Source organism: Desmodus rotundus, chromosome 13, assembly GCF_022682495.2.
Source record: "Desmodus rotundus isolate HL8 chromosome 13, HLdesRot8A.1, whole genome shotgun sequence".
In the NCBI taxonomy this organism is placed as follows: Eukaryota; Metazoa; Chordata; class Mammalia; order Chiroptera; family Phyllostomidae; genus Desmodus; species Desmodus rotundus.
This window is the reverse complement of record NC_071399.1, coordinates 52603091-52621466: the sequence shown is the minus strand read 5'-3', so window position 1 is coordinate 52621466 and position 18376 is coordinate 52603091. Positions and strand designations below refer to the sequence as shown.

Genomic DNA, 18376 nt, shown 5'->3' with positions numbered 1-18376 from the left:
TACAACCCCTTCACTACTGAAATTCATTTTACCAGTAAATTAATATGTAGGTGCTTTAAGAATGCTAACCATTTCTTTACCTTTTAAGTTTGAATTGAGGATGGACTTACACTTTTAATATATCATGTTGTAGAAGGGAAAGATTAATTTAGGAGATTAACAGCAGAAATTAAAATGTTAATGAAAGTGAGAAAATAATATGAATATAATTACATAGTACTAATGTAAAGTCAACACTTACAGTGTTTGCAATCATCCCACTTACTTTCATTACATATTAACTTGGGTAGATTACTACTCTGTGGCTTCCTCATCTGTAAAATGAGGATACTAGTGTACCTGCTTCATAACATACCCACTTGTTAGGGTTTGTGTAATAAGTTAATATATATAAAATGCCTAGAATAGAGACTCAGGCATAATGCTATCTGTATAAGTGTTTGATGTCATCATCATTATTGCTACTACTGGCACTGGTACTGATTACATTAACTTTGAAAAAACATCCCTTCATTGTATTTAAAACTCTAAAACAACTTCAAATTAGACCTTACAGAACTCAAAATGTCTGGTGTACAACCAACACCTGCATATTCTACAACCTTAACCCTTTCAGACTTAATATACACCCGTTCCAGCACACAGTCCAGTTTTATAACCTTAGACCTTACTTCCTTAAATTTTCACCCAGGAAATTGTTATTACTCATAAAGTTTTCTATGTGATAATGTTACCAGTAGTGACTAATGGCGTTTTTGTAGTGCTTTATGGTTAGTTTAAAAGCAGTTTCACGCGTTATTCCACTACACTGAGGATGACCCTGCCATGTCACCACATCCTTTTTCTACACCTTCTATCCTCATTTCCAAATTATCTCTCCTAAATTCCTCTAGCAGTCTTTGATTTGATAATTTCAAGCTTCTTGTTTATCTGGTTGCACCCATCTGTTTGGTCATTGTTTATTCTAAAATATCATTCCCATTTTGAACCAAATTCTCTGTTCCTGTAGTGTAATAGCACACTGATATGCATAAACTACTCATTCTGGACATTGTTGGTGTTATAAATATTACCTAAGATTTTTTTTTCCTTGAAGTATTATATAATAGTACTATATAACACTGGACTCCTCCTTTTGTTTCAGTGCAAGTGATTTTTTAACCTAATTATAGTAGTTTACACTCAGCCCTGTGAACTTTTTATCTTTTTGATGCAGATCTATCATTTCACCTTGTGAAAGTCTTTTGAAGCTTTATTTTGGCATCTTACATGTACTTCATCTGGAATTCTATAAGCAGGCTTTCCATGTTTCATCCATGAAAACATGTTGACTCAAGCAAGGCAGACAATGGTGTAGTTACAATATGGTGCTTGATAATTCCCCCTAACACAATGGCTGTCTTTGGAGGATTAGTTTTTCAGCCCTCACTGCTAATGGTTTTTCAGCTAGTTATCACACACCTTACTAATATTCTCATGAACATGACATTTCCATTGTAGTCAGCAAAGGAAACTAAAAAATGCAATTGTAGAGCTATACATACTGATCTTGAAATGGCAGATTATGTGTCTTTAAGGATGCAGTGTTTGATCTTATTTGGTGACGAGTAATCCAATTTAGTCAGAATCCACAATAGAAGTGTTTCTGTATTAAATAATCATTATTTTTTGAAGCACCCTCATTGTATTACCATTATTTTGTATAATAATTAATGTCTGAGATGTGCAAGAACAGTATATTTATATGACTAATGAAACTTATAAGAAGAAGCATGAAATATTAATTTATTTACTTGCAATGAAACATCAATCTTAGCCACTAGGATGTTCTCTGCTTTTTATCAGGGATGAATATCAAAAGGTGGTTTTTATTAGAAATTAGCCCCAGGGCTTCCATCTGTCAAAAAAAAAAATTGTATCTGTTCTGTTACTTTTCTTTAGTGCAACTGGACTGTCTTTGAACAAAGAAAAGACAGTGTAAGATTAATATAGTTAGTTTGTAATTAGTCCTAGAAAGAATAAAGTTAATTAAGTTTTAGAGTATTTTTAAATTGAGTTTGAGGATTACTGTTTTTTAAAACACCTGCCAACAACTCCTAAATTAGTTATGCTCTCCATTAAAATACTCCAATTTAGGTAGAATTAAATCTCTCTCTTTGTTGTTAAATTTGAGAGTAATTCTCTTTTGGAACAAATTTTAAAATGTATTGAGGTTTTAAAAAATGTGATAGAACTGTTTGGGGCAAATCATTATTTTGAATAAATAATTGAGAAAAAGTATATTGCTTTTATTTGAAAAAAAAAACCTATTTTTCTTTCCATTTATAGAAGAAAATGTTAAATCATGTTTAACATATTAGTCCTGGTAATTACATTAATTACATTTGATCATTCACTCAACATTTATGAAAAAAGGATTGCATTCATAATATAAATAACACATTTTATTTTTAAAAAATAATCAGATTTCGGAATTTCTTTTTATCTGTACACATGAGGTGGTCACATTCAAATTACGAGTATTACTGACCTTTAAGTACGGTAAGCACCTCTTTTCTAGTGATCTTCATCTATTTGAAATGAGAGGTGAAGATATCTACCTGTGGTAGAGTTTCTCCATGTAGTAAATCCCAAGAAAATGAAAACAGAATAGTAAAGTAGGAGAGCACAGTGTAATATCATTACTACTGATGGGTTTAAACGTGTATTAAATTGTTTTGTCTTGAATTTTTAGGGGCTTGCTTATTTCTGTAACGTTATCATTTTTTCTTTTTAATCTGGACCTTTTGCCAGCAGTTAAAACTGCACCTCGGTCTCCAGATGGTCGGGCAAGTCGTTCCCAAACTGACTCTGGCCCTGGTCCAACTGTGGCAGCCAGCAAAGAAACCCTCCCTGTGCTCAATACCAGAATAATATGCCCAGGTAATACATATTCTGATACATTGTCTATTTGTATTTCTGTGAAGATGTATAAGTACTCATTTCTATGAACTACTGAAATGTGTTCTATTTTTTTTATATATTTATTGATTATGCTATTACAGTTGTCCCATTTCCGCCCCTTCACTCAACTCCATCCTGCCCACCCCCTCCCTCCCACATTCCCCCCCTATAGTTCATGTCCATGGGTCATACTTATAAGTTCTTTGGCTTCTACATTTCCTACACTATTCTTACCCTCCCCCTGTCTATTTTCCACCTATCATTTATGCTATTTATTCTCTGTACCTTTCCCACCTCTCTCCCCCTCCCAATCCCCTATTGATAACCCTCCTTGTGATCGCCATTTCTGTGGTTCTGTTTCTGCTCTAGTTGTTTGCTTTGCTTTTGTTTTGGTTTTAGGTGTGGTCGTTAATAAGTGTGAGTTTGCTGTCATTCCCACTGTTCATATTTTTTATCTTCTTTTTCTTAGATAAGTCCCTTTAACATTTCATATAATAATGGCTTGGTGATGATGAACTCCTTGAACTTGACCTTATCTGAGAAGCACTTTATCTTCCCTTCCATTCTAAATGATAGCTTTGCTGGATACAGTAATCCTGGATGTAGGCCCTTGCCTTTCATGACTTGGAATACTTCTTGCCAGTCCCTTCTTGCCTGTAAGGTCTCTTTGGAGAAATCAGCTGACAGTCTTATGGGAACCCCTTTGTAGGTAACTGTGTCCTTTTCTCTTGCTGCTTCTAAGATTCTCTCCTTTTGCTTAATCTTGGGTAATGGAATTATGATGTGCCTTGGTGTGTTCCTCCTTGGGTCCAGCTTCTTTGGGACTCTCTGACCTTCCTGGACTTCCTGGAAGTCTATTTCCTTTGCCACATGAGGGAAGTTCTCCTTCATTATTTGTTCAAATAAGTTTTCAATTTTTTGTTCTTCCTCTTCTCCTTCCGGCACCCCTATAGTTCGGATGTTGGAACGTTTAAAGATGTCCTGGAGGTTCCTAAGCCTGTCCTCATTTTTCCGAATTCTTGTTTCTTCATTCTTTTCTGGTTGGATGTTTCTTTCTTCCTTCTGGTCCACACCATTGATTTGAGTCCCAGTTTCCTTCTCATCACTATTGGTTCCCTGTACATTTTCCTTTGTTTCTCTTAGCGTAGGCTTCAATTTTTCATCTAGTTTTCAAACAAATTCAACTAATTCTGTGAGTGTCTTAATAACCAGTGTTTTGAACTGTGCATGTGATAGGTTTGCTATCTCTTCCTTGCTTAGTTGTATTTTTTCTGGAGCTTTGAAGTGTTCTGTCATTTGGGGCTTTTTTTTTTTTTTTTGGTCTTGGCGCGTCTGTTACTTAAAGGGGTGGAGCCTTAGGTGTTCACCGGGGCGGGGTAACGCTGGTCGCTGTGCTGTGATGCTGTACGTGGGGGAGGGGCCGAGAGGGAGTAATGGCGCCCACTCCACTCTCCACCAGAATTAAGTCACTCCCTCTGCTACCCACAATCAAATTGGGCCCCTCTGGTGCTGGTTCCTGAGTGGGTGGGCTTGTGTACACTCTAGGCCCCTGTGGATCTCTCCAACGGCCTCTCCTGTGAGGCTGGGAGTCTCTCCTGCTGCCGCCCCAACCCCCACGGGTGTTTTCACTCAGAGGTTTGAGGCTTTATTTCCCCCGAGCTGGAGCCCTGGGTTACGTGGTCTGCTCTGCTCCCCGCCGTTCGTCCCGGTTTATCTGTGCACGAATGTGGGGCCACAGGGTCTGCTAGTGGTCAGACTGCCTGCCCCGTTTGTCCCACACTCCGCCAGTCTAGGTCCCGCCCCGGCAACGCAAGTCCTCCCTGCCCTGGCTGCCCATCTCTGCCCCTCCTACCGGTCTGGATGAATGTTTCTTTTTTATCAACTTGGTGCCGGACTTCCTTGCCCTTCGATTTTCTGTCAGTTCTGGTTGTGCGAGGAGGCATATCTACCTATGCCGCCATCTTGGATCTCTCTCTGAAATGTGTTCTTAAAGATAAATGTCCCTTTAAGAGAATGTGCTTGGTACATTTACCAACTAGAATCCAGATCCTTAAAATTTTAAGTGTGTAAGAATTGCCTAGAAAGTATTAAAATACATGTTTATGGGCTCTGCCCTGGGAAATTTTCTTTGAGTAGTTCTGGAGTAGAACCCAGGAATCTCCATTTATTATATACCCAAGATAAATGTGATCTTATATTATACTACTTTTTAAGTATCTTCACAGCTTTCCTTTAATTTTTTTTAAATTAATTTGAGAGAGAAAGAGGAAGTGGAGGGGGGGAGAGAGAAAGAGGGAGAGACATTGATACATCGATTTGTTGTTCCACTTATTTATGTATTCATTGGATGATTCTTGTATGTGACCTGACTGAGGACTGAAGCCGCAACTTTGGAATGCTGGGATGATGTTCTAGCCAACTGAGGTACTTGGCTAGGGCCTCCTTTTTGTTTTAACCCACAAGTCTCTCTACAGTTATTTTTAGAATAGAAATATTGTTTCATTTTGTAACACCTGCAAAATCTATGCCAGACCTAATAAGATGAATTTTCACTGGGATTAGGTTTATACTAGTGGAAACCTAGTAATTTGTGCAGCAGAGGATGGAGGAAAACATAGGTGTCTCAGAGGCCTTCTTAATTCGTTGCTGTTTGAATTAGTGAAAACTCTCCAGATTCATTCCAGAGTAGATTGGACCCCAAATTACACCCTGATATATAGCACACTCTTGTGTCTTCTACAAGGTATTTTTAAAGGTAAATCCCAATTCCATAGTAATAGTTGGAAACTTTAGTACCCTCTTTCAATAGTGGATAGAACAAAAGAGATCAACAAGGAAAGGGAAGACTTGAAAACACATAAAGCAAGTAGTCCTACTACATGTTTATAGAACACTATACCCAACAACATTAGAATACACATTCTTCTCAAGTACATAAAAAAAAGATTTACCATGTATTAGGCCATAAAACAATTCTCAGTAAATTTAAAGGATTGTAGTCATGCAAGGAAATTTGGAAAGTAGGGAAATGCACAAATATGTACATCAAAGAAAAAAACCACTAGAGAAATTTAAAAATACTTTGCTATGAATGAAAACAAAAATACGTCATATACCAAAACATATATGGTGCAGTTAAAGCAGTGCTTGGAGTGAAATTTATAACTCTAAATGCCTATATTAAAAAAAGTAGAAAGATCTCAAATACATAACTCTCTAATTTAATAAATGGAAAAAAAAGAGCAAACTAAATACAAAGCAGCAATAAGAAAGAAATCAATAAAGATTAGAGTGGAAATAAGTGAAATTGAGTAGAAAAAATAATATGGAAAACAATGAAACCAAAAGTTGATCTGTGAACAGTTTAACAAAATTAACAAGCCTTTACACTGACAAAGAAAATAAAAGAGAAGATTGAAATTACTGAAATTAGGAATTAAAGAGAAGATATCACTATGGACCTTACAGAAATAGAAAGAATTATAAGGGAAAAGCTATAAAATATTGCATATGAACAAATTCGATAACCTAGATCAAATGGACAAACTTCTAGAAACACACTAACTACCTAAACTTCTTCAAGAAGAAATAGAAAATCTGTCTGGACCTAAAACAAGTGGAGAGATTGAATTAGTAATCAAAAACTTTCTGTAAAGAAAAGCCCAGGACCAAATTGCTTTTGTGCTGAAATTTAAGCATGAAATTTAAAGAATTAATTTAAAGATTTAATTTAAAGAGTTAATTTAAAGAATTAACACGAGTCCTTCATATACTTTTTCAAAAACTAGAAGAGGAAAAAACACTTTCCAACATATTCTATGAGGCAAGCATTACTCTGATACCAAAACCAGTCAAAGACATCACAAGAAACTAAAGATCAATATCTTTATGAGTAACAACACAAAAATTCCCAACAAAATACTAGCTAATTGAATCCAACAACTTGTAAGAATTACACACCATTACCAGTATTATCCCAGTGATGCAAGCTTGATTCAACATGTGAAAACCAATCAACATGATATACCATATTAATAGAATAAATGACAAAAATCACGTAATTATCGCAGTAGATACAACAAAAACATTTTTAAATATTCGACATCCTCTGATGGTAAAAACCCACAACCAGGAATAGAAAGGAACTTCTTGGCTATAAAAAACCTATAGCTGACACAACACTTAATGGGAAAAGGCTCAAAGCTTTCTCTCTAAGATCAGGAACAAGACAAGGATGTCCACTTGCCACTCCTATTCAACATTGTATTGGAATTTCTAGTTTGGAAAATTAGGAAAATAGAAAGAATTAAAGGCATCAAAATTGGAAATGAGGATGTAAAACTTGCATGCCTTTATGGTTTATGTTACATTTAGAAAATCCTAAGGAATACACACAAACACACACTATTAGAGATAATAAATCACCTGGCTAGTGTAGCTCAGTGGATTGAGTGTGGGCTGTGAACCAAAGAGATAATAAATCAGTACAACAAGGTTTCAGGATAAAAAGATCAATATACAAATAGTCATTGCATTTCTGTACACTAATAGTGAACACTCTGAACATGAAATTGAAAAAAAATTTCATTTACAATAGCATAAAAAATAACAAGAAAAAATAGGACTACATTTAACTAAGAAGATGAAAGATTTGAACACCGAAAACTACAAAACATTGCTGAAAACAAGATCTAACAATGTAAAAACATCTGTGTTCATGGATTAGAAGACAGTATTATTAAGATGGCAACTCATCTCAAATTGATTACAGATTCCTCACAATCCCTACCAAAATCCCAACTGCCTATTATGAAGAAATTGACAAACTGATGTTAAAATTCACATTGAAATACAAAGGATCAAGAATAGTTAAAATAATATTGTAAAGAAAGAAGTTGAAGGACACACTTCCTGATTTCAAAACTTACTACAAAGCTACAGTGTTCAAGACTGCATAAAACTGGCTTAATAATGGTGATGTAGGTCAATAGAAGAGAACTGGAAATCGACAACTTCTACATTTATGGATAATTGATTTTCAACAAATTTTATAACACAGTTATTCAATGGGGAAAGAATAGTTTTTTCAACCACTGGTACTGGGACAACTAGATATAAGCAAAAATTAAGTTGGACTGTTCCTTCACATCATACATAAAAATGTAAGAGCTATACCTATGAAACCATAAAAGGACAATGTAGATATAAATGCTTATAACCTTGGAGTAGGCACTGGCTTCTTAGATATGACACCAAAAGCACAAGCAACACAAGAATATAGAAATTGGACTTCACCAAAATTAAAAATATTTCTGATTCAAAGGGCAGCAGCAACAAAGTGAGATGACAGTCTACAGGATGGGAGAAGGTATTTGAAAATAACTTATCTGATAAGAGAATATATACAGAACTCAAAATTCAAAAATAAAAAGACAAATATACCAATTTAAAAATGGGCAAAGGATCTGGGTAGTCATTTTCCCAAAAGAGATTTTTAAAAAGGCCAATAAGCATGTGAAAAGATGATGACATTATTAGTTATCAGGGAAATGCAAATCAAAACCGCAGTGAACACCCAAGACTACTTTACCCCGCAAGGATCTTACTGAAAATGGAAGGCTAAATAAGGAGTTTCCCAGACACAAAAAAAGGCTAAGAGAATATATCTCCACCAAACCAGCATTGCAAGACATGCTAAAGGGACTGCTTTAAGAAAATGAAGAAAAAGAGAGAGGGGTGGGGGTGAGAATACAGGTGCAAAGAGAAAAAGTGACAATGAAGTAAGTACCTATCAATAATAACCTTAAATGTAAATAGATTAAATGCTCCAATCAAAAAACACAGTGTAGCTGAGTGGATAAGAAAACATGACTCGCACTTATGCTCCCTACCAGAGACCCACCTCTGAACAAAAGATCTACACAAACTAAAAGTAAAGGGATGGAAAAACCTATACCAAGCAAGCGAAGATGAAAAAAAAAGCCAGGGTAGCAATACTTATATCATACAAAATAAAATACAAAACTAAGACCATAAAAAGAGACAAACAAGGTCACTATATACTACTTAACAGAATAGTCCAACAAGAAGATATAATCCTTTACCCAACATAGGAGTACTCAAATATATAAAGAAAATCTTGGAGGACTTCAAGAAAGGTATCAACAGCAACACACTCGTCATAGGGGATTTTAACACCCCACTGTCAACAATGGACAGATGTTCCAAGCAAAGAATCAACAAGGATATTGTGGCATTGAACAACACTCTAGAGCAAATAGACTTAATTGATGTATACAGAACCTTCTTTCCCAAAGACGCAAAATATATATTCTTTTCAAATGCGCATGGAACATTTTCAAAGATAGACCACGTTGTAGGACACAAAACAAGCCTCAACAAATTCAAGAAAAGAAATCATATCAAGCATCTTCTTGGATCATAATGGCTTGAAACTAGAAACCCACCTAAGGAGCCACCTAAGGAGAAAAACTCAAAAACATGCAAATACATGGAGACTGAATAACATGGTATTTAATATTGAATGGATTAACAATGAGATCAAAGGAAGAAATCAGACATTATGTGGAAACAAATGAAAAGAAAAACACAACAGTCCAAAACCTATGGGGTACATCAAAGGTAAGTTCATAGTGATACAGGCATACCTAAAAAATATAGAAACATTTCAGATAAACAACCTAACCCTACATCTATAAGAACTGGAGGAACAACAACAAAGCCCAGAGCAAGTAGAAGGAAGGAGGTAATCAAGATCAGAGCAGAATTACATGACATAGAGATTAAAAAGCAATTCAAAGGATCAGTAAATCCAGGAGCTGATCTCTTGAAAAGATAAATAAAATTGACAACCCTTTACCCAGACTCATCAAGAAGAGAGAGGGCCCAAATAAAATCAGAAACAGAAGAGAAGTTACAACTAATACCACAGAAATACAAAGGATTGTAAGAAATTAATATGAACACTATATGCCAAGAAATTGGACAACCTGGGTGAAATAGAGAAGTTACTAGAGACACAAAATCTTCTAAAACTGAATGAAGAAAAAGCAGAAAGCCTGAATACACCTGTAACAACTAGCGCAATTGAAGTAGTAATCAAAAAACTCCTGGCACAAAAAAGCCCTGGACCGGATGTTTTTACAGGTGAATTTTACCTGTGAAACATTTAAAGAAGAACTAACTCCTGTCCTTTGCAAACTATTCCAAAAAATTCAAAAAGAGGGAAGACTACCAAACTCTCTTTATGAGGCTTGTATTATCCTAATTCCAAAACCAGGTAAAAACACAAGAAAGAAGAAAACTACAGGCCAATGTCACTGATGAACATACACACTAAAATCCTTAAAAAAATATTGGCAAACAGGATCTATCAGTACATTAAAATGATGATGCAAGTGGGATTCATCCCAGGGATGCAAAGGTGGTACAATATTAGCAAATCAGTAAACGTGATACAACACATAAAAGGAAAGACAAAAATCACTGATTATATCAATAGATGCTGAAAAAGCATTTGATAAAGTATATCACCAATTTATGATAAAAAAACTCAGTAAAGTGGGAATAGAGGGGGCATACCTCAACATAATAAAAACCATATACAAGAAACCTACAGCCAACATCATACTCAATGGACAAAAACTAAAAGCTTTCCCCTGTCTTAACAGAAACAAGACAAGGGTGTCCGCTTTCACCACTTTTATTCAACATAGTATTAGAAATTATAGCCAAAACGATCTGACAAGAATTTTAAAAAGGGGCATCCAAATTGGAAAGGGGGAAGTAAAATTGTCATCGTTTACAGACAACATTATAGCGTACGTAGAAAACCCTCTGGTCTCCACCAAAAAACTACTTGACCTGCCCTGGCTAGTGTGGCTCAGTGGATTGAGTGCTGACTTGAGAACAAAAGGGTCGCTGGTTCGATTCCCAGTCAGGGCACATGCCTGGGTTTCGGGCCAGGTCCCCAGTTGGGGATGTATAAGAGGCAAGCACACATTGATGTTTCTCTCCCTCTCTTCCTCCCTCCCTTCCCCTCTCTCTAAAAAATAAATAAATAAAATTACCCCAAAAAACCCTACTTGACCTAATAAGTGAATTTTGCAAATAGCAGGATACAAAGTCAATATTCAGAAATTGAAGGCATTTTTGTACACCAACAATGAAATAATCAGAATCAGAAACTAGGGAAAAAAATCCTATTTACTATAGTAACAAGAAAAATAAAGTACCTAGGAATAAACTTAACCAATGAGGTAAAAGACCTGTACTTGAAAGTTACAGAACACTAAAGAAAGAAATTAAGGAAGATACAAATAAATGGAAGCATATACTGTGTTCATGGATTGGAAGAATTAACATAATTAACATATGTATACTACCCAAAGCAATCTATAGATTCAATGCAACCCCATTAAACTACCAATGACATATTTCACAGATTTAGAACAAATATTTCAAAAATTTATATGGATCCAAAAACAATTCCACATAGCCTCAGCAATCTTGAGAAAGAAGAACAAAGTGTGAGGGATCACAATACCTGATGTCAAACTATAGCAAGGCCACTGTAATGAAAACATTTTGGTACTGGCATTAAGAACTGACGCATAGATCCATGGAACAGAATAGAGAGCCCAGAAATAAACTCAAGGCTCTATGGTCAATTAATATTTGACAGAGGGGGCAGGAACATAGAATGGAGTAAAAATTGCCTCTTCAGTAAATGATGTCAGGAGATCTGGACAGGTATGTGGAGAAAAATGAATGTAGACCACTAACTTAACACCATACACCAGAATAATCTCAAGATGGACAAAAGTCTAAATATCAGTTGTGACGCCATAAAAGTCCTAGAGGAAAACATAGGCAGTAAAGTCTTAGATATCCCACGCTGCAGAATTTGGCTGATACATCTCCTAGGGCAATGAAAATAAAGAAAAGACTAAACAAATGGGACTACATAAAATTAAAAAGCTTCTGCCTGGCTAAAGAAACCATCATCAAACTGAAAAGGGAACCAACTGTATAGGAAAACATATTTGCTGCCAATGATACTTCAGACAAGGGTTTGATCTTGAAAATATATTAAGAGCTCATATCTCTTAACACCAGGAAGACAATCCAGTTAAAAAATGGGCAAAGGACCTGAATAGACACTTCTCCAAGGAAGACATACAGAGGGCCCAGAGACATATGAAAGGATGCTCAGCAACACTAGCCATCAGAGAGATGCAAATTAAGATCACAATGAGGTACCACCTCACACTGGTCAGAAAATGGCTATCATTAACAAATCAACAAACAACAAGTGCTGGCAAGGATATGGAGAAAAGGGAACCCTAGTGCACTGTTGGTGGGAATACAGACTCGTGCAGCCATTTGTGGAAAACAGTATGGAATTTCCTCAGAAAACAAAAAATGGAACTGCCTTTTGACTTGGGAATTTCATTGCTGGGACTATACCCTAAGAATCCCAAAACACCAGTTCAAAAGAACCTATGCACCCCAATGTTTATAGCAGCAAAACTTAAAATAGCCAAGTGCTTGAAGCTACACCTAAGTGCCCATCAGTAAATGAGTGGATCAAAAAACTGTGGTATATTTACACAGTGGAATACTATGCAACAGAAAGAAGGAGCTCCCACCCTTTGCGACAGCATGGATGTGGATCTGGAGAACATTATGCTAAGTGAAATAAGCCAGGCAGTGAAAGACAAATACCATATGATGTCACATATAAGTGGAAACTAATCAAGAAAACAAGCAAGCAAAATATAACCAGAGACATTAAAATAAAGAACAAACTGACTCTAACCAGAGGGGAAGTGGAAGGGGATAATAGGGGGCAAAGGGGGAAGTGTTGTCAAGGAACATGTATAAGGGACACATGGACAAAGCCAAAGGGGGGTAGGATCAAGGGTGGGAGGTGGAGATGGCTGGGGTGTGGGGGAGTGGTTGGGTGAAAGTGGAGACAAGTGTACTTGAACAACAATAAAAAAAATAGAAGAATATTGATCATGGATGAGCAAAAAAAAGTGAAAGTAAATTTTAAACCCACAGTAAGATACTGCTCCCCCCGCCACTAGGATGGCTGTGATAAAAAAGACAGAAAATAAATATTAGCAAAGGCATAGAGAAACTGGAAGTGTCATCGTCACTGCTTAGAATAAAAAATGGTGAAGCCATTTTGAAAAAGTCTGGCTGCCCCTCAAAGAGTTAAACAGAATTAACATATAACCTAGAAATTCAATATTAGGCATGTATCCATAAGAATTGAAAATATATGTCTATCCACACACTTTTTCACAAGTATTTATAACAAGGTTATTTACAAAGCCAAAAAGTGGGAAAAACTCAAGTACCCATCAACTATAATGGAGAAAGAAAATATAATATATTCATACAGTGTAATACTATACAGCAATTAAAAAGAATGAAGAATTGATACATTACTATAACATGATGACCCTTGAAAACATTATGTCATGTGAAAGTATCTTAACATAGAAAGTCACATGATTCCATTTATATGAAATGTCCAGAATAGCCAATCCACAGAGACTGAAAGTGTTTTAGTGCTTTTCAGGGTCGGTGGGTAGGGAAGAATGGAAATGACTCCTAATATGTATGGAGTTTCTTTTGAGAGTAATAAAAAAAGTTGTAGAATTAAATGGTTGCTATCATTGCACAGCTTTTTGTATATACTACAGACAACTGAATTATACACTTTTAAAGGGTGAGTTTGATGGTATGTGAATTATATCTCAATGAAAATGTTAAAACAAAAAAGATAAATCCAGAACATGCCTGATTCTGGAAAGACCTTCATGTCTAGAAGTCATAGAGATACAATCCTGGAACTTTGAAGTGACCTTTCTGGGGCTGAAACTGTAAATATGGCTAACCTTAAAACATTTTAGAAAATATTGCACTTTTCTATGGGACAGTTGGGGTATAGCTCTTCACCTGTCCATACTTTTCTTTCCTTTCATCAGAACGATTGCTTTGTTCTTTATTTACTTAATTAGACATAAGGGCAGTTGGCATAGTAAAGTATGCTATTGCATATTCAACTATGAAATTAAATGGCAGAATAAAATTCATCTTGATTATTTGATAGTCAGCTAAACTATAGTAGGTAAAACAATGAATAATAATCTAAGAAGTACACATGGCACATGTTGGGAAAGAAATGTTTGCTTATGAAAGGTCTTTTTTTTGTAATTCCCTAATGTTCCTCAATTGCATGACATATTTTTGTTTACTAGTTTTCCTTATGTTTGTTTGTTCCCTTAAGCGCCTATTACATTGTTTTCTCTCCAGACTTTGTGCTTCTGGCCTTAATATTGGGTTGAGTAGTAATAAAAATCATTCACTTTTGAATACCACAACTATTTAGTAGAAATAATGTTAAGATAAATTTGGTTTTGCATATTTAGAGGTAAGATAAATGCTTCATTTTTTAATGTTTAATGCTGTAGTCTTCTAAAACTATAAATACACACCCTGGCTGGGTATCTCAGTTGGTTAGAGCATCAACCTGATACACAAAGGTTGCAGGTTCGATCCCCAGTCAGGGCATATATAGGATTCAACTGATGAATGCATAAATAAGTGGAACAACAAATCAATACTTGATGTTTCTCTCCTTTCTCTCCTCTCTCTCTCCCCCTCTGTCTCTCTAAAATCAATCAATAAAATTTTTTTAAATTAAAATATTAATGCCTGCATTTAACATTTTACTTTTTATTGTTGACACCAACTTGTGTTTTTACTTTAGTACATCTGTTAACATTTTAAACTGAGTATTATTATCTATACTTTGAGAGTATGGAAGTGGTAACTCCATGACATTTTGGGTAATTCAGCTTTTATTATAAATTTCTAACTGTATTTGTACTTTATTTGTTATAATAAAGGAAGTAATACTTGTTGAAGTTATAGAATTGTTGGGATGGTGAATAAGAAACTGTCACAAAGAGACTCCTATCAAGGTGCTCATCTGTTTCTTCTTTTTTTATTGCAATGTATAGATCCTAAGAGGCATTAAAAGCTTTGTACTTACCAATGTAATAATTTTAAATTTTTATTAATGAGAGGAGCAGGCACAGAAAAACCATGCTTTGGGAACAAGATGTTTGAGATTAGGCCTGAAAATAATGGACTGGGTTTCTTTCTGTCTTCTTTCCTTAACGTGTGACCCTGTATGTATTTATTTTTCCCTGTACAGGTTTAAGAGCAGGACTAGCTGCCTCAATTGCTGGGAGTTCTATTATCAACAAAATGTTACTAGCAAATATTGATCCTTTTGGTGCAACGCCATTTATTGACCCAGATCCAGATTCACTGTAAGCAAATACTCCCACAGAAGTTTTGTTTTGGCTTTTCTTGTTGCTGTTTTATACTAATGGTAACATTTTAAATGTATTACAATAAATATGTTTCCATGTACAAAAGTAATCATCAGAAAATTTCAAAAGTTGATAATGATGAGCACATTGATCCAAGTGAAATACAATGGTTTTCATGCTGTGTTCCTGAAGTAGATCCATTCCAGCCTATTGTCTCCGATAACAAGCCTATGGCAAAGTGAGACAACACTCCACTCACTTTTCTCTGGAATGTTTTTTTCATTGACTCCTTCATGTTCATATTCATGTGTTTCCCTTCACCTCCTTTCTTCTTGGTCTTGCCAGATCCATCATCTTTCCACATCCAGCTTCTGAGTTTACTTATTTCAGGAAGCTTTTGGCCCACATTGATTTCTTCCCTTCTTAGACTCCTAAAATTCTTTTTGGCAGTTCAGTATATGCTTCCTTTTACTTTCATATTTGATTTTTCCTTTATTATGTCTCATTTTTCTAATGACAGTCCTCAACTATAGTACCATATTTAAACTTAGCACTTTCCAAAGCACCTAGAAAAATGGAATAGATCTAGTAGTTTTTTGGTTGGCACATATATGTCCTTTGATAAGAGAAGTGGAGTAAACTTTTTAACGATGAAAGGAGTATTGGCACCTGACTGCAAGCCCTTCCCAGTTGTGTATGTAGTGGGGCGGGGGGCTCGTTTAGGAGACAGAACTAAGATTTTGTTACAAATCATACAGAAGCATTACCGTGACTCTTTCTTCACTTTGTCTTGACCACCATTCCTTTATATATTACCAATATTTACACCCATACACTGGGGTCGTGCATATTGCATATAAATAGGAAGTGATTTCTGCTTAGCTTTATTCTCAGGAATGGAATCTTTAATGGTTTTAAGTGCTGTATATAAATTGTAAGTGTTATGAACCTGAAATTGACTTTCATGTACTTTTTCTTATTATCATAGAGATGGATATTCAGAAAAATGTGTCATGAACAATTACTTTGGGATTGGATTAGATGCAAAAATTTCATTAGAATTTAATAATAAGAGAGAGGAACATCCTGAAAAATGCAGGTAATTTTGGTAATAGTAATAATGTTACTGCATAAAGGCAATTTTACTTTAATTTCATTCATTATCTCTTTTGCTTGCTCTGCCTTTAAAGAGTAAATAAATAATAGTTACTGAAATTGCCTGCCAACGTTTATTGTCAGGAGCAGAACTAAAAACTTGATGTGGTATGGAGTCCTTGGAACCCGGGAGTTACTACAGAGATCATACAAGAATTTAGAACAGAGGGTTCAACTTGAGGTAAGTTCATCTTGCAGTAGAGAGATTTCAAGTTACCTTTCTTAGGAAAGTGATTGTATTTGTGGAGCTCATTTGGCCTAAATTCCTCTTCATTAGCATTTAAACACTCAAGGGGAAAAAAATGGAAATAGTAATCACCTTCTACTAAAGAAGGTATAGACACTGGATATGTGATGCACTTAATTACCATACTCATTAGCTCTTGTAATTTGGATGCTACTGTGGAGTCATGGGACCCTGTGAAGAGATGACTCTGTGGGAGTATAGTTATAGGATAGCATTTTTAATAGATTTCTTTATATAAATTTCCAAATACTGACCCCAGTCTATAATGCCTGAAGTTTCACAAATCCCTGAAAACAACATTAGTCATAAATAGAATCTTTTGATTTAAATACCTTTTTTGTTCCAATTATTTCTGACAAGTTAGTAATAGAAAAAGATACTTTGAGTACTTAAAGTTTTTTAGTATTTTTTACTAATTTAAAAAGGAAACTAAGGAAAGCAAAAGTGATTTAAATCTATAATAACAGGAAAAAGAAGGTTGGGGATATGACTCTGAAAAGTTTACTAATTTCTATGACTTTGGTTTTCTTTTACCCTTGTTCCAGGGCTCACTGTTTGTGCTGATAGGCATTTCTTTCCTATCTTGTATCTTTTTAAATTTCTAATTAAAGGTATATGCTATACACCGAAAAGTGAGCAAATCTTGTATCTATAGCTCATTGAATTAAACAGAGCATTATTATTGCTGGTGTTTTCTTAACTCTGGAATGTAGACCAACAGGCGCCTGCCTCATTCCTTATGAACTAAATGTTCTAGGAAAGATAAACATCTTACACTTCCCATTCTAGAATGCCGACTACTTATCAGCTATCTTGATTCATCAATGCTTGTAAAGTTAAGATAAATGTCACTTGCAGAAAAGGTACAGAATCAGGAAAATTCACAGTTACAAAATGCTGTTCTTGAAAAAAGAAGACCCTTTAACATTTTACATAATGCTGGTTTGGTGGTAATACACTACTTTAGCTTTTTCTTTTCTGGGAAGCTCATTATCTGTCCTTTGATTCTAAATGAGGGCTATGCTGGTTGATTGTGGGTCCTTGCTTTTCATCACTTTGAATATTTTTTGCCAATCCCTTTGAGCCTTCAAAATTGCTTTTCTCTTGCTGTTTTTAAGATTCTCTCTTTGTCTGTAACCTTTGGCATTTTAATTATGATGTGTCTTAGTTGGGCCTCTTTGGGTTCATCTTGTTTGAGAGTGCTTCCTGGACTTGTGTGTGTATTTCCTTCAACAAGTTAGGGAAGTTTTCTGGCATTATTTTTTCAAATAGATTTCTAATTTCTTGCGCTCTCTCTTCTCCTCCCAGTATACCCACGATAACGAATATCAGTATGCCTAAAGTTGTCCTAGAGGCTCCTTACACTATCCTCATTGTTTTCTTAATTATGTTTTATTGATTATGCTATTACAGTTGTCTCAATATTTCCCCCCTTTACCTCCCTCCACCCTGCACCCCCTAATCCATCAGGTAGTCCCCTCACCATTGTGCAGGTCCATGGGTCATACATATAAGTTCTTTGTCTAGTCCATATACTATACTGTATTTTATGTACACATGGCTATTCTGTAACTACGTATTTATACTTCTTAATCCCCTCACCTCTTCACCTATTCCTCTACACCCTTCTCCCATCTGACAACCATCAAAATAC

At 35.4% G+C, this 18376-nt stretch overlaps 1 protein-coding gene across 7 annotated transcripts in view; it reads left to right on the top strand.

Annotated features, from left to right (window-relative positions):
• The window catches only part of DGKH (diacylglycerol kinase eta), a 231013-nt gene that overhangs the window by 175100 nt on the left and 37537 nt on the right, over nucleotides 1-18376 (top strand). For 5 of the 7 annotated variants that reach the window (XM_053916770.1, XM_053916772.2, XM_053916768.2 and 2 more), the window contains exons 18-21: nucleotides 2794-2922; nucleotides 15200-15317; nucleotides 16309-16419; nucleotides 16560-16656. In XM_053916770.1, coding sequence (XP_053772745.1) covers nucleotides 2794-2922; nucleotides 15200-15317; nucleotides 16309-16419; nucleotides 16560-16656 — 455 coding nt within the window. The remainder of the gene's footprint in view (nucleotides 1-2793; nucleotides 2923-15199; nucleotides 15318-16308; nucleotides 16420-16559; nucleotides 16657-18376) is intronic. The other 2 variants (XM_053916769.2, XM_053916774.2) reach the window with 1 other exon arrangement.